The sequence below is a fragment of the Oncorhynchus clarkii genome, chromosome 26, assembly GCF_045791955.1.
Source record: "Oncorhynchus clarkii lewisi isolate Uvic-CL-2024 chromosome 26, UVic_Ocla_1.0, whole genome shotgun sequence".
Classification (NCBI taxonomy): domain Eukaryota; kingdom Metazoa; phylum Chordata; class Actinopteri; order Salmoniformes; family Salmonidae; genus Oncorhynchus; species Oncorhynchus clarkii.
In genome coordinates, this window is record NC_092172.1 from 20,916,055 (window position 1) to 20,940,122 (window position 24,068).

The 24,068-nt window shown below is 41.8% G+C and overlaps 3 protein-coding genes across 3 annotated transcripts; 1 reads left to right on the forward strand and 2 right to left on the reverse strand.

Annotated features, from left to right (window-relative positions):
• Positions 1–66: 66 nt before the first annotated feature.
• On the reverse strand, positions 67–13,237 carry LOC139385043 (ATM interactor-like). The gene is made up of 4 exons (XM_071130081.1): positions 12,946–13,237; positions 7,289–7,414; positions 6,730–6,929; positions 67–5,183 (listed from the first exon to the last, which is right to left on the reverse strand). Exons 1-4 carry the CDS (start codon positions 13,174–13,176, stop codon positions 3,404–3,406), a joined length of 2,337 nt encoding a protein of 778 aa, XP_070986182.1. The 5' UTR covers positions 13,177–13,237; the 3' UTR covers positions 67–3,403.
• A 313-nt stretch (positions 13,238–13,550) lies between these two features.
• Positions 13,551–17,020, reverse strand: LOC139384686 (centromere protein N-like). The gene is made up of 10 exons (XM_071129511.1): positions 16,717–17,020; positions 16,485–16,530; positions 16,329–16,388; positions 16,092–16,165; positions 15,778–15,951; positions 15,560–15,661; positions 15,391–15,445; positions 15,142–15,251; positions 14,932–15,055; positions 13,551–13,840 (listed from the first exon to the last, which is right to left on the reverse strand). Exons 1-10 carry the CDS (start codon positions 16,885–16,887, stop codon positions 13,752–13,754), a joined length of 1,005 nt encoding a protein of 334 aa, XP_070985612.1. The 5' UTR covers positions 16,888–17,020; the 3' UTR covers positions 13,551–13,751.
• Positions 17,021–17,471: 451 nt separating this feature from the next.
• On the forward strand, positions 17,472–23,575 carry LOC139384885 (COX assembly mitochondrial protein 2 homolog). Its single transcript, XM_071129784.1, has 4 exons — positions 17,472–17,817; positions 18,457–18,568; positions 22,938–23,009; positions 23,108–23,575. Exons 2-4 carry the CDS (start codon positions 18,488–18,490, stop codon positions 23,189–23,191), a joined length of 237 nt encoding a protein of 78 aa, XP_070985885.1. The 5' UTR covers positions 17,472–17,817; positions 18,457–18,487; the 3' UTR covers positions 23,192–23,575.
• The last annotated feature ends 493 nt before the right edge of the window (positions 23,576–24,068 follow it).

Sequence of the window (24,068 nt, forward strand, 5' to 3'; positions counted from 1 at the left end):
TTACTGTCCTTTGATTTGAAGTATACTGGAACTAAGCTAGTACAAACAATCAGCTATTACATCAACTCAAACAATCAACCCTTTATGAAGAGTTTATTATGAGCGTCTGCTGAATAGCACCAACAAAACAAACAGCGAGAGGCAACCTTTATCGACCCTCTACACATTCAGGCAACTGAAATACAACAGATAAGACCGCAAACAGAAATGCAACTGAAATAACTTACATTGGCACCAAAGACTGCATGCACTCCCTACTGAGAAAAACCAAAGCACTGAAGTCAACACCCCATGTAGCACGGTTAGGATCAATTCCATCTCAATTCCAATTTTCTTTCAAAATGAGGAAAATTGGGAATTGGAATTTGGTTTACTTTCTCAATTGCCTGGAATTAAAATGAAATTGACTTCAACCCTGCCATGTAGTCTACTGTACATGTTTATTTTTAAAGCAAGGCAGTTTCTCCCCTCAGCGCTATTATAATCAAGTTGAAGAACGATAAATGAAATAGAAGTAGTGTTTTCAGTACAGCACAATACATTGTTATGACATGTGGTTGAGTATGAAAGTCTGTTATAAACTGGAATGAAACAGTCCTGTTTCGATTACTTTAAGATGCAGTGCAAAAACGAAGCCATGTTGTGTAGTATGGGCACAGTGTCATGTAGGCTACATTCTGCCGTTTCTGGGTACACTTCTTCACATATTGATAGTGTACCACAGTAGGGCGAATGCTGCCTTGGAAAAAAATACTGCATTGCATTCTTAGAACCTAGATGTGTAACACAAAACAGGACTTCTAACATATCTTGCAACAAAATGTTTTTGAAAGTAGAGGTACAGGAAATAAACATACTCCACATGCAAATTAAAAGACACTTGAGTTTTCAAAGTATTCTTCCAAGACACCCTCCACAAATAAATATAATGTAAATGTTAAATAGATTTTGATCCTGAACTTCGTCCTATCTCTTAAAGCTGCTTAGTGCATCACTGACCAATGGAAACATAACAAAATACAATGAAAAAGACTTGGTTTAAGACACCAACATAACAAAATCCAACATGGACAAATACTCAAAACTTGAAGAGCTCTTGTAAAGTTCACATTCAATAAAAATGTCTCAACAAATGTGTTTCTTGAAATTTGAATGGGGTGCATGTGCAAATGAGGTAAAATAATGTAATGATACCAACAGCTAGCTTTGACCAATAAGGTAGGCTTTAGAGTATAGTTCAAGAAAATGTTGATAGAAATTGTAATTTTGTCAGTTTATGTTCAGTAACGTTTAGTGGGGTTGTTATACAGTACCTTCAGAAAGTATTCACACTCATTGCCCCCCCCCCCCCCAAATGGTGTTACAGCCTGAATTTAAACTGGATTAAATTGAGACTTGTCACTGGCCTTATCACAATACCCCATAATGTCAAAGTGGAATTATGTTTTAGGAAATTTGTACAAATTAACATATGAAATGAAAAGCTGAAATGTCGTGTCAGTAAGTATTCAACCCCTTTGTTATGGCAAGCCTAAATACATTGAGTAAAACTGTGCTTAACAAGTCACATAAGTTGCATGGACTCACACTGTGTACAATAAGTTTATAACATGATTTGTTTTTTAAATGACCACCTCATCTCTAACTTCCACACACAATTATCTGTAAGATCCCTCAGTCAAGCAGTGAATTTCAAACACAGATTCAACCACAAAGACCAGGGAGGTTTTCCAATGCCTCGCAAAGAAGGGCACCTATTGGTAGACGGGTCAAAATAAAGAAACCAGACATTGAATATCCCTTTGAGCATGGTGAAGTTATTAATTACACTTTGAATGGTGTATTCCTAACACAGTTGCAGGAGAGGAAGGAAACCGCACAGGTACTTCCACATGAGGCCAATGACTTTAAAACAGTTAAGAGTTTAATGGCTGTGATAGGAGAAAATGGAGGATGGCTCAACAACATTGTAGTTACTCCACAATACAAAACATGTGGCAAGGCAATTCACTTTTTATTCTGAATACAAAGTGTTATGTTTGGAGTACCACTCCACATATTTTCAAGCATAGTGGTGGCTGCATCATGTCATGGGTATGCCTGTAATCATTAAGGACTGGGGAGTTTTTCCAGATAAAAAAGAAGCGTAATGGAGCTAAGCACAGGCAAAATCCTAGAGGAAAACCCGATTCAGTCTGCTTTCTATCAGATACTGGGGGATTAATTCACCTTTTAGCAGGACAATAACCTACAACACGAGGCCAAATCTACACTGGAGTTGCTTACCAAGAAGACAATGAATGTTGCCGAATATCCGAGTTACAGTTTTGACTTAAATCTACTTGAAAAGCTATGGCAAGACCTAAAAAAGGTTGTCTAGCAATGATCAATAACCAATTTGACAGAGTTTGAAAAATACTGAAAATAATAAATAGGCAAATGTTGCACAATCCAGGTATGGAAATCTCAAAAGACTTACCCAGAAAGAGTTGTAATTGAAAGGCGATTCTAACATGTATTTACTCAGGGGGTTGAATACTTATTTAATGCAGAAATATTCATTATATTTTCCATAACTGCTCAATTTTTTGTTCCACTTAGTTCCACTTTGTAACAACAAAATGTGGAAAAAGTCAAGGGGTATGAATACTTTCTGAAGGCACTGTATATGGTGGACATACACAATCACAACGTAATCACAGTGACTAGAGAGTAGCTAGATCCTCATAGTGTTTCTCTACAGTGTTGTATCACTTCAGCACACTGTGCTGCTATACACTTACAACCAGCTAATGAATAAGTCAAAGACCATGACAGGCTAGTCTGCTGACGCGGTGACCCAGCTTATAGGTGGGTGGCCCTGTAACAATAGGGCAATTCTACAAGACTGCACTTCACAATCACATGTCAACAATGGTAGTGCGGCAACTATTTTAGAGTTTCACGAGTATATTTGTGCCACATCAAATCTGCCAGAAGCCATTCAATAGCAGAATGATTAAGGAAAGGCTCAACAGGCATTACATACTCTCTTACAGCAAACATTAGTGCTCAAATTTTAAAACATTGTAAACGGACTAAACTGGCTTTTCAGACAAAATATATATATTTAAGTAGTAAGACGCGCAAATAAACATGTAAACAAGGATGGGAAATCATATCCATGAACTATAATAAAGTGCTTTCGAGCTAGCATGAGGGAGATGTCTGGACATGTTATCCTAGACATGCTACCCCTCTGTAGAATGTCCTAAGACTTCAAGAAGGCTCACTTCTACACCTAAACCTCCAGTAGTAGAGGGACAAAGACTGTAGAGGATGATGAGTAGGATCCCAGGACCTCCTGGACAGAAACCAGAACCCCATTGCGTGGACTGAGGAGGTGTGTGGGGGGGGTGGTAATTCAGCTGTTGGGTTTCTCAGAGTGCTGAAAGAGAGCAAACAGCTCCTCACACGTCTGCGTCTCCACCGAGCTGAAGTGGGACTCCATGTTCCAGGCCATGTCAGCTGACAGGAAGTCGTCCATGACTGTCTGGGTCTCGTTGCTGGTCAGGAAGAGGTTTCCGAGGCCCTCAGAAGATGCGTCGGTCACCGTCTGAGTCTCCGTGCTGCTCAAGAGCCTGGCCTGGTCCCCCTGGGACACGGAGGGAAGGGTGTTGGAGTTTGGTGTTGGTGTAAGCGGTCGGTGGAGGTCGGTCTGCGTCTCAGTGTCAGAGGACTCTGTGCTCATGGAGAAGCTGGACTGGCGCAGAATGTTGCCCAGGGGCATGTGGCCTCCGGCTTTCAGCAGGAAGTTGAGGTCCGTCTGGGTCTGGGTGTCAAACATCTCCAGTTCCAGGTCGCTGGCCTGGCTCCGGCCCGGCCCCTCACTGTTTCCCAGGCCCTCCAGGAGGAGGAAGTCTGTCTGTGTTTGGATATCCAGGACCTCCAGGGGTGTGTCGGCCCCCAGACCGCTCAGCTCGCTCTCCTCCGTCTGGGTCTGGATGTGGGCCGCGTTCAGGAATTCCTCAAAGTCAAAATCGATGCCCGTGTGCTGTTCCTGAACAGAGCACAGACCTGACCCACAGCCTATTGAAGAATCCATCTGCGTCTGGTGACCGGACAGAGAGTGACCTGACAAGATATTCTCCAAGTCGTTGAACAGAGCCAAGGTGGTCTGGGTTTGGTTGTCCGCCACGCTGCCCGACTGGAGATCGTCTGTCTGCACGCCAAAGCACATGCCCCCTGCTGACTTGTCGTGGTCATAGAGACTGTTACCGGAAAGGGGGTCGTCTACACCGTGGGTTCTGAAGTGTCCGTCTGTCAGTGCCGTCTGTGTTGAGACACTGAGGGAGTAACTGTCGAAGAGGTCTGAGCACATGGCCTGGTCCATCTGAGCCCTCTCTTCTGACCCAGCCAGGACGAGTCTGGTCTGGGTCTGCTTGGTAATGTAGGGGGACTGGGATGGGGAGGAATAGGGGCAGGGCAGCTGGCTGAGGGTATCTGTCTGCGCCCCGATGGTGGTGGTGGCTTTGGCCTTAGAGGGGAACGTCTGGGTCTCTACACTGACCGGCAGCAGGACCTGAGCACTCACACTAATATCTGTCTGAGAACACGATGAGACCGACGACTCACCAAAGGGGTACATCTCCGTCCCCACCCTGACCCCCATAGGCATTCTGGACAAGTATGAGATGTCTGTCTGGATGTTGGTGGAGGTATTGCTCCCCCTGGTTCCTCCGGAGTCATTGCCAGAGCCCACTGACTCCAGACTTACTTGCACCCCCATGCTGACAGGCCCCAGACTGGAGCGGGAGACAGGCGTGCTGCCCCTGAAGCACAGGGTCTTAGGGTCTAGGTGAGGCACCATGGACTGGGGCATGAGATGGAGGGTGCTGAAGGAGCCCTGGCTGTCCACAGCCAGCACCACAGACCTCAGAACCCCACTCTCTGTGGAGGGGAGGAGGACGGGGAGATGGGCCAGCTGCATCACAGGGAAATTCACCAGAGCCACTTCGGGCTTGGGTAGAAGGAGTTTCTGGAGGTGTTTAGGGGGGTTGTTGTGGCAGACCCTGTCTGAAGGGAGGGAGTCCTCTGAGAGTTCTCTGTCTGTTTTTATGATCTGACACATGAATTCACTGGGCTTGACTTTTTCTGCTCCACTTATCTGTCTCTCCATCTTCCGCTTTTTCACTGGTGGATACCTGCAAACACCGGGCGGAGGAGAGAATACGTCAAGCAGACAAAACAGCAGTAGGTAGTTCTAAAGCTTTGACGAACACTAATAAAAGCAAGGTGCAGAGGCAGCATCGTTGTGCAGTCAAATTCAAGGTCTGTTCTCAAGCCACGTTGTGCATGCAGGCGTTTGTCCCAACATGATCTGTTATTGAATAATGACATGGTTTACTGGATAAACTGCATGACACTTGAAGACGTTGAGCCTCTCTGCCACCACGTGTCCACACCATCTTTAAATCCCCTCTAACAGCATGTCCAACCAAAGTCTTTTTTAATAGAAACCCATTTGAATGTAATGTGTAGACTAATGCTTTTAGGAGCATCCACTGCCGATTCAATGACACCACATGGAAGTGACTGCAATATGCAAGGAGGAAGGATAGCCTACCAACTGAACGTTGGTGCCTTGCACAACGCATGTCTCAATCTGTCCATCTGGCTTGTCAAAATCCTCTGTTTCAGTGTCTAATTATTTGTCCACTTGTCTGTACCTCCATCCTTGGTACAGTAGCTAGTTAGTCAAGCATTTTGGAGCCAACTACTGAAACAGGCAGTAGACTAGAGGAAGAGTAGGGAAGCACGATTATTTCATCTCTTGAATTCCTCCTTAGTGGACATTACCGTACATTCTATTTTAGGGAGATTCATGTAGCATAAAATCATCATTCTCCACTGAGTCATGTGCATGCAGCGGTGTGTCACAGACTGGCATGTGAACATTTTGTGGGTCTGTTCCAGTTGATACAATGCTAATTTGCTAGTGAGAGCATGAGCTCAAGATAGCCAGGCAGGAAGAGAAACAGGCGAAGTAGAGAGATCATTGAAAGACGACGTGAACCAACCTCCATGCGTTGCTAATGTGATTTATGGAGGATGTTTTTTGCTGGACAATGTCTTGGACAATGCTGATATATGTCGGCTTTTGTGTATTTTTTATTTTAAATTGGCCAAAACCCGTCAATAACTTGTTAATGGAAACACTGCCCTCTAGTATGATATCCAGTACACACAGTGAACAAAACATTAAGAACACCTTACACCTTTGCCCTCAGAACAGCCTCATTTCGCAGGACAAGGTGTCGAAAGCATTCCACAGGGATGTCGGCCCATGTTCACTACAATGCTTCCCACAGCTGTGTCAAGTTGGCTGAATGTCCTTTGGGTGGGGAACCATTCTTGATACACACAGGAAACTGTTGAGCGTGAAAATCCCAGCAACATTGCAGTTCTTAACACAAACCGGTGCGCCTGAAACCTACTACCATACCCCGTTCAAAATCACTTCAGTATTTTGTCTTGCCCAGTCACCCTCTGAATGGCACACATACACAATCCATGTCTCAATTGTGTCAAGGGTTAAAAATATATTTTTTAACCAGTCTCCCCCCGTTCATCTACATTCATCTACATTGATTGAAGTGGATTTAAAAGCTGTCAATAAGGAATCAGACTGACCAGGTGAAAGCTATGTCATGGAAAGAGTACATGTTCCTAATGTTTTGTACCCTCTACCTGTGTTCTGTGGGGACCTCGTGGCCGGTCCTGTAGATATGTGACAGTAGCGCTGCTCTGCTGGCGTAGGGGCAGCCACACGTGCAGCGGTAGGTCCTCCCACAGTCCTCTATGTGGCGCCTCAGGTCCCACTCTGTGCTGTAGCCGTTGTTGCACTTGGAACACTTGTGCTTCTTCTCTGCATGCATTTTCATAAAGTGCTGGATAGAGCAGAATATACATCGGGCTATGAGAGGAAGTTACTTGTTACATGAACTGGAAAAATACAATAAAGGAATGTATTATTCCCTTCTTGTTCACTCCAATTTCCTAGTTATACTTCAAAAGCCTCTCTATTGAGACATAATTATTAGACACACTTTCCAATAATTTACAATCCCCATCCACCATCAGAATCTCAGGGGAGATCCAAAGCAGGACCCGAAAGTGATTAGGGGAAAACCCAGGAGGAAATGTCTGTCTCAGTCTTTTCATTCATTAGACAATCCGCATGAGTCTGACTCAGCCAGGCTATCTCTGTCATTATACAGATCTTACACTGAGTGTAGGGATGTGGTACCTGTTTAACCAGGGAAAACTGGGAGAAGGGTCTGTTGGGGCCTCGTGGACAGCCCTCTATGGGACAACAGTAGAGCTTCTGGGAGCCCTTCATGTCCTTCCTGATGGTGGGGTTGACAAGACCGTCCTGTGGAGAGAGAAGATGAATGATTAGACTGATATTAAAGGCTTAAGATTTAGTGTCATCTGTCAGCAGTGAAATAATGTAGGCTAACCAACCACATTTAGAAAGGTAGGCCATCAGACAACTCTCAAGACCGCTGAGCTAAAGGCTAGGCATTAGTTATACTTTAGTTAGAGAGAGACTAAAATCCTCTCTCTCGAAAACATCCAGCCGATGGACACGCCAATTATCCTTTGTAGAAAACCATATGAATGTCAAATACACAGACAAAGGTGATCCAGATGGAGGGTCCACATCTATGACTTTAAAAAGGTTCAGATGAAAGTTATTAGTTTAACAGCACATCGAGTTTGTGCTTTCCAGTGTGCTACATCACTCCACACTCCTGGCAGTCTCCAGATAGCCGTGCCGAAGCAGCTGTCAGCAGCACATTGTATTAACTCAATGAACAACAGCATGATGCTTATGTAAGAGTACAGCAGACACAGAGCTTGGTATGACTCACAGGCCAGATAGACCTCAGCATCGACCCGTGTGTACAGCCTAACCATCATTACTAGCACTGCAGTATTTCACTGGCCAAGGTCACTGGCCAAGGTCACCTAGCAGGCTACATTGACTGTGTCATTGGTACAGTACTAGTAAAAGAGACGTTTTGATGGAAGTTAGGCTAATATACATAAACATCCTGCATAGTGCTAAAATGATCTGTCTTCACAGTAAACAGACACAGTGTATCTTATATTATTGTAAAGGTTACGTCAGAGGCATACAGTTCCGTATAGGCTACTTGCAGCAGCAGATGAGCAGGTTAACATTCAGACGGTCTGTTCTAGGCCAGAGCACAGTCCCTGAGCTGCTCTCCATGACACTATTATGTCCCTTCCCAGCAGACAGACCAGGCACAGTGCATTGCCAGACGGTGATACTGGCAGGCAGGACAGAGATAGCTTTGTTTGTCTGCTACAAGACAGCCTGGGTAGGGTCTGCTGAGCAGCATCGCTGCTAGGAAATGCAAACTAAAAACATGCGAGTTAAACATGTTAAGTGACTCACTGACACCTTGCATACAGCCATTACACAAGAAGTGTGACTAGTCTAACACTACAACCTGCCTAGTACAGAAAGCTATTATTTGAGTACGATTTGTAATGTTCGGAAGTGTGTTAAATCAAATTGATTGCCGTGTTACACACACATCCAGCAGTTGGCCAGCAAATTTGATACGGCAGTTCAGCCGAGTTAAGGCACAGTGAGTGTCCAGTGACAAACGTGTTATAACTAGAGGTCGACCGATTAATCGGAATGGCCGATTAATAAGGGCCAATATCAAGTTTTCATAACAATCGGAAATCTGTATTTTTGGACACCGATTTGGCCGATTTAAAAAAAAAAGTATAGGCAAGTCAGTTAAGAACACATTCTAATTTTCAATGACGGCCTGGGAATGGTGGGTTAACTGCCTTGTTCAGGGGCAGAACGACAGATTTTTACCTTATCAGCTCGGGGATTCAATCTTGCAACCTTACGGTTAACTAGCCCAACGCTCTAACCACCTGCCTTACATTGCACTCCACAAGGAGCCTGCCTGTTACGCGAATGCAGTAAGAAGCCATGGTAAGTTGCTAGCTAGCATTAAACTTATCTTTATAAAAAAAAATCAATCAATCATAATCACTAGTTAACTACACATGGTTGATGATATTACTAGTTTATCTAGCGTGTCCTGCGTTGCATATAATCGATGCGGTGCGCATTCGCGAAAAAGGACTGTCGTTGCTCCAACGTGTACCTAACCATAAATATCAATGCCTTTCTTAAAATCAATACACAAGTATATATTTTTAAACCTGCATATTTAGTTAATATTGCCTGCTAACATGAATTTATTTTAACTAGGGAAATTGTGTGACTTCTCTTGCAACAGAGTCAGGGTATATGCAGCAGTTTGGGCCGCCTGGCCCATTGCGAACTGTGTGAAGACTATTTCTTCCTAACAAAGACAGCCGACTTCGCCAAACGGGGGATGATTTAACAAAAGCGCATTTGCGAAATAAGCACAACCATTGCATGACTATACCTACCCATAAACATCAATGCCTTCCTTAAAATCAATACACAGAAGTATATATTTTTTAAACCTGCATATTTAGCTAAAAGAAATCCAGGTTAGCATGCAATATTAAAACCAGGTGAAATTGTGTCACTTCTGTGTTCATTGCACACAGAGTCAGGGTATATGCAGCAGTTTGGGCAGCCTGGCTCATTGCAAACTAATTTGCCAGAATTTTACATAATTATGACATACCATTGAAGGTTGTACAATGTAACAGGAATATTTAGACTTATGGATGCCACCCGTTAGATAAAATACAGAACGGTTCCGTATTTCACTGAAAGAATAAACGTTTTATTTTCGAGATGATAGTTTCCGGATTTTACCATATTAATGACCGAAGGCTCGTATTTCTGTGTGTTATCATGTTATAACTAAGTCTATGATTTGATAGAGCAGTATGACTGAGCGATGGTAGGCACCAGCAGGCTCGTAAGCATTCATTCCAACAGCACTTTCGTTTGTTTGCCAGCAGCTCTTCGTAATGCTTCAAGCATTTCGCTGTTTATGACTTCAAGCCTATCAACTCCCGAGATTAGGCTGGTGTAACCGATGTGAAATGGCTAGCTAGTTAGCGGGGTGCGCACTAATAGCGTTTCAAACATCACTCGCTCTGAGACTTGGAGTAGTTGTTCCCCTTGCTCTGCATGGGTAACGCTGCTTCGAGGGTGGCTGTTGTCGATGTGTTCCTGGTTCGAGCCCAGGTAGGGGTGAGGAGAGGGATGGAAGCTATACTGTTACACTAGCAATACTAAAGTGCCTATAAGAACATCCAATAGTCAAAGGTATATGAAATACAAATAATATAGAGAGAAATAGTCCTATAATTCCTATAATAACTACAACCTAAAACTTCTTACCTGGGAATATTGAAGACTCATGTTAAAAGGAACCACCAGCTTTCATATGTTCTCATGTTCTGAGCAAGGAACTTAAACGTTAGCTTTCTTACATAGCACATATTACACTGTTTTTGCATTATTTAAACCAAATTGAACATGTTTAATTATTTATTTGAGGCTAAATTGATTTTATTGATGTATTATATTAAGTTAAAATAAGTGTTCATTCAGTATTGTTGTAATTGTCATTATTAGAAATAAAAAAAATCGGCTGATTAATCGGTATCAGCTTTTTTTGGTCCTCCAATAATCGGTATCGGGTTTGAAAAATCATCATCGGTCGACCTCTAGTTATAACCCAAATCATCTCTCTTTCTGCATCAATGAATACAACAGAACAAGCCTGGCCAGTGCGTAACAGCGGAGGCACAGTAAGCAGACTGTGCTTTCCTGACTCTGGTTGAGTAGCGTTAGCCCATAACTACCTTTATTGTCTATTTATGAAGGTATCTTCTGGCCGGGGGAGTTCTGTTAAGAGCCCCGACGTGAGTTCTGAATCTTAATATGCATGGCTTGCGATACGATTTTGGAAACATAAGTAACAAATATTTCATATCAGTGAGAGATCGTTTAAAAAAACTAAAATGTTAAATTATTAAACATCTTTAAATGGTTAGTGTTCCCACGCGGCCATAGCGCCATGTTACAGCCCTTGTATACGGAACACTGATGCGACCACCTGTGATAACTAGCTATCTAGCCTGCTCGAACATCTGCGTGTAAGGTAACTGAGGAGGAAGTGTAGTTTGAGGGCGTATGGATCTGTGCAAACCTGCTACAGTAAATGTATTTTACTGAAAGAGTATTTCTAATTGAAATGAAAGATACGTTCCATATGTTTTGAAAACCGTATCGCAAGCGATGACTGACGTTTCTAAATATTAAAACAGAGCGTTGGGATTGTAGTCACATGCTCCCACCGGTACTTATAGCAGGGAACCTTTGTGATAAGGCAGAATGCTTTGGGTTCTCAAAAGCAAGGGTATAGTTGCCTCTACTGGCAGCCCTGTCACAAAGTCATAGACATCTAAGACTACGCTCACTTGACACCATTTTGTTCAGATTGACATTGTTTCCTTCATGAACTGCTGCATAATGTATCTTCTCCTCCATCTCTCATTCTCCTGCATTAGGCCCAGTTGAATTAGTTCAATATTGAGAACAGTTAGCACTTGAGGAGCATGAAGTGCTTTTCAGACCTAATTCAAATTCAAACATTCACCTTTTCTTTTTTTTCCAAAGAGCTCAGTCTGTAGCAAGACAAAAGACAGTTAGATCCCAGCAGAGAACAGCATTCATTTGGGGGAAACTGGAATCACTAGGACTCCCACAGGGCAGCAAGACTAGGCGAGGACAGTGCATACATTTCAGTTAAAGAGGAGGACCATTGTCTCCAAGACATTTACTGTAGCCAGTATTCATATTTAGGCTAAAGACAGTGTGACATTAGTCAGACTGATTTGATTGCACATCTTGGGCTTAGCCCATCTTCTTCAGCCATATAAATATTAATTCACTGAGGGTTATTTTAATTGCTCGAATTTCCATAATCTTCTAGAAAACCAAATGACTCTCAATAATATTACAACGTTAGGCTATGTGGGCATGGAGACAAGTATATTTACATGCACAATAATAATTCGATATTAAACTGAGTATGGCATTAGTCATTTAAACACCTTACGCCGATTTAAGATTAGCAGAGTAAGGTCATAATCGAAGTAAACCGATTAAAACACCTGGTTTTCGGAGCAACCTTCGAATTAAGGCACGTAAACAGTTTAATCGGCGTTCCAGCGGTGTATTTGATCTGCGCATGTGCCAGCACCCGTAGCGCAAGCCTCCCTCATGCGTGAGTTCGGAAAAACTGAAAGTGTGCATCTTTTCACAAACATTATATGTCCTAATTCAATATCAAATCGTATTCTCAAATTAACATGGCCACTGTGGTAGAACGTTTATTTTTATTGCCGATTTTTTGCATTTATCAAAAGTCCCATCATCAGCATAACTTCAGATGTGTTTATGTAAACCGGATTATTTCTGAAATCGTTGTTCTTGCAAAGCATGTAAACGTTTTAAACGAACTATTATATTAATCTGAATATCCACAATGTTCGTGTTATTGTGCGCATCTAACCGTGTGGGTTTGAACATATATTTGTATGGCTGACATGTAAAGGCAGTACAAGAAAGCTAGTTAACTTAACATTAGCCAGGATAATCAGTCTCATACAGCCATGATCCTAGCCTAGGATGATAGTTCAAATGCTTTAAGCAATGTTTCACAATAGTAACCAAATAACGTTATCAGCAATATACAGTTGTAGCTAGCCAACTTCAAAGAACTGGCCTCAAACAGTGCACGATGACTTGCCGTTTTCCCAATAAGCATGCCTCTAACTACCTAACGTAACTAGTTAGCGATACAAGCCTCATGAACGGAAAAATATACGTTTTGGAATATGTCAGTAGCCTCTTTGGTTAGCTTGCAAATAGGCTAACAAGCTAGCTACCTTTACTCTGTGGGACTTCACGAGATGCATGTTCAGGGCTGGCGTGTTCGGTAAAATCTTGCCACATCCTTCTACGGTGCATAGGATATTGGTCCGCACTTCTTTGGTGAGCTCCATGATAGACGGTTTGATAATCTCCCGCGTCGGTGCAGGGGGCTCTTCGGTGCATTTTTGACTGCCCGTGGAAGCGTTATCGTTTCGGTATGCTTTCCCGGACGCAGAGGCAGCCATGTTTCTGTTGACAAGTCACCAAACCAACTGCTCCTCAGGCAGCAGAAAAGCTGCTGCAAACAAGCCAGGAAAATATGGTCCGGAAAATACAAGGACGCGGCCACTTCCGGGAGACCTTTCTTAGCAACAGACAGCCACTCCCACACAAGCGTCCTGGCAACATCAGAGGGCTGGCAAGTGGCAATATTGTAGCTACTTCTGTGATATATTACATATTTGCTGTACACTACTCAAGTAACACAAAGTAAAAAAATCCGTCCAATAACATTTATTAGAGCACAGATTGTAGTATATTAACCGAGAAACAATAACAAAGATTATTCGTATCAACACTTGGGTGAAGGACTCTGAAAAATGCACTAAATTCATCAACATAATTGCAGAAATGTTTTATTTGTTCATATAAAATAAGTGAAACAAATTACATAAAACAAAACAGATTACATATGTCAATTTATTTATTCTGAAACAGAGTGAATGGGTGAACAATGTGTTCTAAAAAATATGTTGAAAATGTCAACATTCAATACAAATATACACTACTTGTTCTGGTAGATCTTATAGTTAAACTTGATTTAAACTCCTTTGTCTGTGATAACAAAATAGTTTCTCCCTTTCTGTGTGATAGATGAGAGAAGAGGGGTGACTGGAGTTGACGCCATACCTGTAAAACACAATCACAAGCAATTACTGAGGGGATTCGTTTTTGCCCACCCTGTTCACGGGGTAGGCCGAGTTTACACAGCGTTAAAAGTGATTGGATTCGGGGGGGGTTTTAAAACTGGGCAGTTTATCTGGCATGGTAAGCAGGTGCCCCGCACGAAACAAAAGTGACGTAACACATGGAGTAATGAGTTAGGATTTCATGTTCACCTGAACAAGTGTTTACTATTGATAAATCACTGTCTAACATCCCAAAGAAAGCTAGTTTGAAAATTTGAACATAAATTTTTATGGAAAAAAACATGTTGTACGTTTCCGAATGATCCATCATGCTGCCATGTTGACAATATGACCAGGTTGCGCATATTACTGTTAAATTTGGGCAGGGTACTCTGCCCTCACCGGTTTTAGCCGGTCATGTGACTGGCCATAGCCTGGTTCACCCCGGTTGAGTCTAATCGAATCTACTCACTCAAAAGCAGACCCTCCGAAAAGCACCAAACAACTCAGCACATCTGTCTGGAGAATGAGATGGACACAGTGAAAGTCTGTCATGGTTCCTCTGCCCCCTTGTGGCGATGGACAGAATTGAATAAAGAAGTGGAGCCATATATGAGCAGTTAACTAACTAAAACCACATCAAATAAAACGTTATAATGCTGAGCATACACCTGGAAGACTTGACTTCTCAACCTGAGGGTATGGAACAGAGTGCAGAGAGAGAGAGAGAGAGAGCAAAGGGCTCCCGAGAGAGCGCAAAGGGCTCCCGAGAGAGCGCAAAGGGCTCCCGAGAGAGCGCAAAGGGCTCCCGAGTGGCTTAATGGTCTAAGGCACTGCATCTCAGTGCTAGAGGAGTCACGACAGACCCTGGTTCAATTCCAGGCTGTATCACAACCGGCCATGATTGGGAGTCCCATAGGGAGGCGCACAATTGGCCCAGCGTCGTTAGTGTTTGGCCGGGGTAGGCCGTCATTGTAAATAAGTCTTAGTTAAATAAAGGTAAAACAAAAAACTAGAAGATGTGGCTCTTCCCATTGACAGAGATTAAAGGGGATATTAAACAGCCCAGCCCCAGACATATAGATACTGTACCTGAGGACACACAGTGCCTGAGTGACTCTAGGAGGTTGGTGCTGGCAAACTCCACCACTCCTCTGAAGGGCTCTTCTCTGCCTGTCAACGTTTTGTTAGAGTTATCTCGGAACTTGGTCTCCAGCTGAGAAGAGAGCAGAATACATAGTCACACACAGCACAGTAGGCACACGAGGAGAAAGTAAACAACTATAGTTCAACTTCTTGCACCTTGTAGACAGCTTTTTGCAGTTGAGGTAGTGTCCCATCGCCAAAGGCCTCACAGGCCATCTGAAGTCGGTTCTCTGTATTCTCAGCCTGTTCTTTCTCTATATTGGGGTCTAAAATGAGAAAATAGTTTGTGTTTCACTGACATTCTAAGTCAATATTCTATTGATATCTAATTTGTTGTGGTTGTCACCATGATTCGGTTCATGCATACATTACAATTGTATTTTATAAGCAGACAACAAAACATACTTCTAGGGACAGGATTCTTTTCCTGAAGAGGTTTTGGATTTTTGGTGGGGAACACCTATGAATGAAGGAAAAGGTGCAGAACACAGAATCTCTATAGTTAGTTCTATAGGCTTTCCTTTGTTAGCAGTAAGCAGTGGGATGGTCATGATAAAGGCTTTTACAGGCCTACCTGTTGGTACTGCCTCATCAGTAGGTCTCTGATGGCGGTGAGGTTCCGTCCACTGAGGTGAGCGTCCTTCATAGAGCCATATCTTGTGGCCAGAACTAAGGCCTGTATGACAGAACTCAGTCTGTGAAACAGGAGATACAGACCCTAGAAACAGAATTCTAAGCATTGCAACATGACGTTATGAATCCCCTCAGGGGCAATTAGGAAAGCATCCTTGCCTGGTTTAAAAGAGGCTTATACTTTGAAGTCAAGCCCGTCACAAAGACATAAGGGGTCTGAAGATGGTGGACAACATATGTGGGTTTAAGGTGGTAAGGCTTTGTGAAGTTGTCCCCCCAGGCAACACGTATCCATATGGCCTCATCTGTGTGTTTCTTTATTTTAATAGACACCTTGGAAGGAAAGACAAACACAGGCATTGACTGAGATGGCACATGCAAGCACAGCAATTGAGGGACATTACAAGCCATTTTAATGAATGTTCGTTCTGTCTTTTCTACCAAGCATATAAAAAGATGGAAGTCATACATACATGGCTGATGAGCTCTGTGAGGTTGGCCTTGAACTGTTCCTTGAACTGTGTCAGCTCAATAGATGGTGCATCCTCTGTGAAGAAAAATATACTGGAAATTAACAGTAATGCTGATTAGGATACCTCTAATACCTTGGAACTCTAATATTGATTAGGGTCCACTTTCAAAGGGAACTTTGTGAGTGTCAGTGAAAGCACTTATAAATGTACAGCAAGGTATTAGAGACTTTCATTTACCCTCTGCATCAAGGAGCTGGAAGCCATGCCACATTCCCTGGTTTGGATTCTCAATGATATCTGGAAAGCATTGGTGAAATGTATTATCTATTACTAAGTAGACCATTAGCTACTGAGGGGGGAATTAGTTAATTCACACGGTCAAATAACACTTACAGATCATTTCGAGTTCTGTGATGTGTTTCACTCTCAAGCCATTCTCCTGGGAAAGATACAAGTAGAATATATCAGAAAGGGTTGATTGTATAACAAAAATGTGGATTACACTTAGCCCATGATGAGCTGTTAAAGTGAGTTAGATTAAGCTAACAAGTTAGCTAAAGAGAACATCACTAGAACGCTAGTTAGATAGATAACGTTAACTATATAGTCAAGCAGTTACATTTACCTCACAGAGAGCCAGTAGATGTTCCGTCAACACCCATTTTGGTTGTGTGAAGTCCAGCGAATGCAGGTCCTCCCTTGATAGATGATCCCACTTGCCAAGCATTGTCTGGAGCATTTGAGAAGGGATTCGTCGCATCAGACGTTGTAATATATGCTTTGTAGAGTCATCCATGCTTAAAATCGATGTTTTAACCAATTAAACTCTTAAAACGCATTAGAAAGCAAGCTAACAGCAGACACGCAAATCCAAAACAAACCCGCAGAACGAGAGTCAACCAATCGGATTCATTTGGTGGGTCAAACTTCCTGTTTCGTCATTTCCTCTTCAGATAACGTTTTCCACATATGCACATGCTTTAAAGGTGTTTAGATGTTAGTAAATGTGGTTTAAGATTGTCCTAAATTAAACCAAAAACGTGTAAAAAAAAAAAAAATAGAAAACTGACATCTGGGATTTTGTTTCGTAAAAATGTATTCGTGTTCCACTGCAATATGCGATGGCGCCGTCTGCTGGAGAGGCATAGATGCACAGTGTTTAGGATGAATTACATATGATGATATAGCTATAATGCATACATACTACAATCGTACATAAATATGTAATATAATGTGTTTTATGTTCCAGTCTTGCAATGACTGGAGTTATTTGCTGTGTGAAATTGAGGGAATGCCCACCCACATGTGATCGACAATTAATGTGATTGGACCACCATCCAATGGGAGCGGGTGTTGATTTGCTACTGTAATGTCAATCAGAGTGTAGTCCTTTGCCTTTACGAAAGATTGAGATAAATGTATATAGCTACCATCATGTCTTCCTTTTATCAAATAAATAGCTAGGTTTACAATCGAATGCTATGTCTGAATTGTTAAACACATTTTTCAAGATTTGTACAGTAGCTAGCTAGATGTAAATACATCGACAGTAACCTGGCAGTAATAGGAGTTAAAACAAGGGGTTGAAAGAACGTTGCATTTGCCCTTTAGTGGTATTTCTCGCTACTACTAGCCACTTGCAGCTAGCGACATTTGGTCAACTTGCGATCAACGATATATTATATTCCCGGAAGATAGATATCTCAATGATATCCCAACTGAACTGGTAATATCTTTTTTCAATTAGCTACCTTATTCTATTCACAGCTTTAAGGTAATTCCATATTCCAGTATATTTTGTTAGCTAAGTTACTTACAGTACTAGTAGGACTATAGCTGGAACAGTCTAACTAGCTAGCTAGTATCATTCAATTGAACAATTTTTGTTTCTTTGGCCCCTTTGCTGCATACACATTTGAGTCTATTTCAACCGGTCTCTGAATATGTAGCAAAGTCCATCTCCATACAACCACAACTTTATGACTTAATAACGACGCTGCCACTGCTAGCCTACTTGTTACAGTAGTGGCTGAATCACAGCTTTGAGATGAATCAGGATGAAAGAATGGGCTCTTATCATTGTGTCTGGCATTCTGTCCTTCATTAACCCACACAGGCAATGCTATCCATGTCTTTACCTGTATTAGTTTTAACCTGCCTACCTGTGTTTTACACCTGTTTTCTCTCTCATTGCAGGTAAGTGTAAACAGAAAACGGATCATCCCCATGAGTTTGCAGGATGGAGAGGGACTATGATGGAGTATAATTTAGAGTAGACAGTCATTACACAAACCCAAATCGTTAAATAATAATTTTCAGTATACATTGTAGTCACAAACATGGTTGGTATTGTATGTCTTTCCAGTATTGTTGGAGTGGTAAGCCCTTAACTCAGAATGCACTCTGATCTGTCGCCTCACCTGCACACGGATGACTGCAACATACTGATAAACCTGCTGAAACAGTGTCACACGGAGGTAAGATATTGTATACTTGCCTGAGAACCATAGACTGGGTCATTACATGTCATTTCAGCAAGCCTTTACACCCACCATCTCAGATTGTTCTTAAATCATTTCTGTAGTAGAACCAGATAAGATTAGCATTCCTGAAATATTATTTGTTGAAATGTATTTGATCTCTGAGAAATTAAGCTAATTGATTACTCCTAAATAGGACCTTTTAATTTATAGGATTCACATAATATTCAACAAATATAGTACCCAACATTCAATTTGGATCAAACTTCTTCCTACCATTGCGTAAAGACATAAGGAATTCAAGAAAATGGTCAAAGCCACCGACCCACCACTCCCCAGGACAATCCCACCCCAACAACCAGTATACAGTATCAGTTTTGCTGGTCTCTTGTGGTTCTTATCAAAGGCCCAGTGCAGTCAAATACGTGATTCTCCTGTGTTTTATATATATTTACACACTAAGGGTTGGAATAATACTGTGAAATTGTCTACGTTTTCCCCTCCCCACTTAGACCACTTCCAGACAGTCCTAGCTAAATTCTTGCTTGAGAGATTGCTCTTTGCTAAGAAGCTATTTTTGTTTCATTTTGACCATTTTAATGGAAAACAACCATAGTAAGTTGCTTAATTGGTACCCAGAAGTGATTTGATATTGATATAAAAACATCTGTATTGTACCTTTAAATGGATCACAGCATTTTCTTTGAAACTTAGGGTTGAAAACCAATAGCGTTTGCTCATGGTTAAAATATATAGTGTGGTACAGCCAGTCCTCCATGAAAGCAATTCAGTTTGTCCTTCTTTTAACAACCTAATGCTTCAACCCAACTCTCCATGAATAGTCCAACAAATGGCAGCTTTCTGAGATGTAGCAATTCTCATATGAACACTTTTCCTACAAGCCCAAAACTTGGGTTAGTGAGTAAAATGTTATGAGAACCCTAATAAAAGAATACAATTATTAACCTTTGCATGGCAGTCATGTTTTTCAATACAATTATTAGAAAACATCTCTGAATGTAGTGTGATTAGTGACATTTACCATTAAACCCAACCCAATACCATTAGCAATGCAAAAACGCTATACAGTGTGTGTTTAGGACTTTTACCATTGATGACCATGAGACCATAATATTTAAATAATTAGAACTGCTGTAGCCTAATGGTTTGCTTGTTCGCCAGGTGTGGTCTAACTAACCCAGACCTTTTTTGAAGGGAATAAATCACACACACAGAGGGGCCGTTTCCTGGACACAAATTAAGCCTAAAAGAAGGCCAAACGGAATTGCTTTCATGGACGACTGGCTTTAATTGTGAGGATGACCATACAATTTATTTTCACCATCAGCAAAAGATATTGGTTTTCTACCCTAAGTTACAAAGAAAATATTGTGATCTATTTAATAAACACAAGAGACCAGCAAAATGGACAAAAGGTTGTGGTAGCAGTATCAGGAACAGTGGCATCTAGTGGTCAAAACCTGGTACTTTCACACTCATTTATGGTAAATAATTCAAGCGACTTCAATGGCTAATTTCTCTGAACGGGGAAAAAAAGAACATCACAGGGAATACATTTCAAAGGATGAAGAAGCAATACTCCAAGCAGCAGCTCCATACTACTTGTCAGACATAGAGAACTGATACTGTATACTGGTTGTTGGGGTGGGATTGGTGTGGAGGTCTGGGTGGATTTCTCATGAATTATGGTCCAAATCATAAGTTAGGTACTATACTGAAAAAATATATAAACGCAACATTGCACAGCCATAGGCCCTCCCACTTGGGAGCCAGGCCCAGCCAATCAGAATGAGTTTTTCACCACAAAAGGGGTTTATTACAGACAGAAATACTCCTCAGTTTCATCAGCTGTCTGGGTGGCTGGTCTCAGACGATGCCGCAGAAGCCGGATGTGGAGGTCCTGGGCTGGCGTGGTTAAACGTGGTCTGCGGTTGTGAGGCCAGTTGGACGTACTACCAAATTCTCTAAAACGACATTGGAGGCGGCTTATGGTAGAGAAATTAACATTGAATTCTCTGGCAACAGCTTTGGTGGACATTCCTGGACTTAGCATGCCAATTGTACACACCCTCAATTTGACATCTGTGGCATTGTTGTGTGACAAAACATCACATTTTAGAGTGGCCTTTTATTGTCCCCACACAAGGTACACCTGTGTAATGATCATTCTATTTAATCAGCTTCTTGATATGCAACATCTGTCAGGTGAAATGGATTATCTTGCCTAAGGAGAAATCCTCACTAACAGGAATGTAAACAAATATTATTTTTGTGTGTATGGAAAATGTCTGTGATCTTTTATTTCACCTCATGAAACATGGGACCAACATGCTGCGTTTATATTTTTGTTCAGCATATATTTATTGAAGATTATATGAATCCTATAAATTAAAATGGCCAATTAGGGTGCAATCAATTAGCTTAATATCTCAGAGATCAAATTATATTTCAACAAAGTAATGTTTCAGGAGTGTTAATCTAATACGTTTAACGACAGAAACAATTTCAGAACAATCTGAGATGGTGTCAAAATCCTATTTTTTGTGCTTTTTGTGGTGGAACGACTCAACAGCATCTTAAGAAAATGTCCCACATAGACCTCCAACTGAAAAATCTACTGTATTGCTCTACAATGTACAGTGCCTTGCGAAAGTATTCGGCCCCCTTGAACTTTGCGACCTTTTGCCACATTTCAGGCTTCAAACATAAAGATATAAAACTGTATTTTTTGTGAAGAATCAACAACAAGTGGGACACAATCATGAAGTGGAACGACATTTATTGGATATTTCAAACTTTTTTAACAAATCAAAAACTGAAAAATTGGGCGTGCAAAATTATTCAGCCCCTTTACTTTCAGTGCAGCAAACTCTCTCCAGAAGTTCAGTGAGGATCTCTGAATGATCCAATGTTGACCTAAATGACTAATGATGATAAATACAATCCACCTGTGTGGAATCAAGTCTCCGTATAAATGCACCTGCACTGTGATAGTCTCAGAGGTCCGTTAAAAGCGCAGAGAGCATCATGAAGAACAAGGAACACACCAGGCAGGTCCGAGATACTGTTGTGAAGAAGTTTAAAGCCGGATTTGGATACAAAAAGATTTCCCAAGCTTTAAACATCCCAAGGAGCACTGTGCAAGCGATAATATTGAAATGGAAGGAGTATCAGACCACTGCAAATCTACCAAGACCTGGCCGTCCCTCTAAACTTTCAGCTCATACAAGGAGAAGACTGATCAGAGATGCAGCCAAGAGGCCCATGATCACTCTGGATGAACTGCAGAGATCTACAGCTGAGGTGGGAGACTCTGTCCATAGGACAACAATCAGTCGTATATTGCACAAATCTGGCCTTTATGGAAGAGTGGCAAGAAGAAAGCCATTTCTTAAAGATATCCATAAAAAGTGTCGTTTAAAGTTTGCCACAAGCCACCTGGGAGACACACCAAACATGTGGAAGAAGGTGCTCTGATCAGATGAAACCAAAATTGAACTTTTTGGCAACAATGCAAAATGTTATGTTTGGCGTAAAAGCAACACAGCTGAACACACCATCCCCACTGTCAAACATGGTGGTGGCAGCATCATGGTTTGGGCCTGCTTTTCTTCAGCAGGGACAGGGAAGATGGTTAAAATTGATGGGAAGATGGATGGAGCCAAATACAGGACCATTCTGGAAGAAAACCTGATGGAGTCTGCAAAAGACCTGAGACTGGGACGGAGATTTGTCTTCCAACAAGACAATGATCCAAAACATAAAGCAAAATCTACAATGGAATGGTTCAAAAATAAACATATCCAGGTGTTAGAATGGCCAAGTCAAAGTCCAGACCTGAATCCAATCGAGAATCTGTGGAAAGAACTGAAAACTGCTGTTCACAAATGCTCTCCATCCAACCTCACTGAGCTCGAGCTGTTTTGCAAGGAGGAATGGGAAAAAATGTCAGTCTCTCGTTGTGCAAAACTGATAGAGACATACCCCAAGCGACTTACAGCTGTAATCGCAGCAAAAGGTGGCGCTACAAAGTATTAACTTAAGGGGGCTGAATAATTTTGCACGCCCAATTTTTCAGTTTTTGATTTGTTAAAAAAGTTTGAAATATCCAATAAATCTCGTTCCACTTCATGATTGTGTCCCACTTGTTGTTGATTCTTCACAAAAAAATACAGTTTTATATCTTTATGTTTGAAGCCTGAAATGTGGCAAAAGGTCGCAAAGTTCAAGGGGGCCGAATACTTTCGCAAGGCACTGTAACTGTTCTAAACTAATGTGTAGGAGCAGTCAAGAATAGCTACACTCTTACCTGTCAAAAAATATGGAATTAATGTCTCATCCTCAGCACAATGTCAAGAAGTTCTTTGGCCATTGCAATGATATGGACCGTGCCATGAGAGCTTGTTTGAAGGACGAGGTGAGGACTACCAGCAATTTGGTTTAAATTCTAAAGGGATGCCTCACCAGATGCCTACTATTGGTATTTTCAACAATGTTTCTCTTTCTGATCAACAGCGAATTGCAAAGAGGGAGAAAAGCAAACAACATGCTAAAGAGATGAGACAGAGGCTGAAAGACGGCCCTAAGGAAGACTTCTGAATGGCAGTACTGGCTGAGCCGATGCTCTAGGAAGGGCCACAGGAACTGGGTATTGGAGGACTTGGGATTTACTGGGGCCTACCATGAGAAGCCTACTTTACTGCTTGCATATCTGGCCACAAGAGGTCTCTCATAATGTTGGTTTCAGTATGTGTGTTGGGTGGGGTGGATTGTCATAGACAGTGGTGGATGATAATTTCGCTACTCAGTGATCAGAGCTCACGTGGGGTGGGGGGTGTCTGTTTTGAGGACTGCTATCATGGTTGATTACATATTTAAAGGACTTAACAAAATAATTGTTTTACATTGTCTGAGTTTCTGACTGGGGAATGACAATGATGAATGAACACTGGATTTCTATTGAATAAAGTTTACCAAAACACAGAATTGCCTTGATGTTATTTTCATTTGGGTAGTTAACCAATACTTTACTTATATGTGAAAGCTCCAAGCTCACATGACCTTTCATTCATTTATGAATGTGTCAGTGTCATATTCACAGCCTTATTCACCCAAGTCCTCAACAGATGCCTAAGCGGGTTGTTCATATCCAGTTCCCATTCAGCCTGAACAATCCACTGCATTTATTATCACAGTAGAGCAGGCCGTTTTGACTCACCTGAGGGCTATTCTCAGCTGTGGTTGATTGTTATTGGTCTGGCACTTCAGTCAAACGAATAGTCTGGCTCCCACCCAGTGTGTGTGTGTGTCAGAACACAGAGGGGAAGCATCTGGACATCCATAAGGTCAGTGGATCTTCCAGAGAAACACAATACAATGACCATCAGTTAGCACTAGCACAATGACCAGCAGTTAGCACTAGGAATAACATGCACTTTGTAAATGTTAAGTGATCATTAGATCTTAATTATGCAGA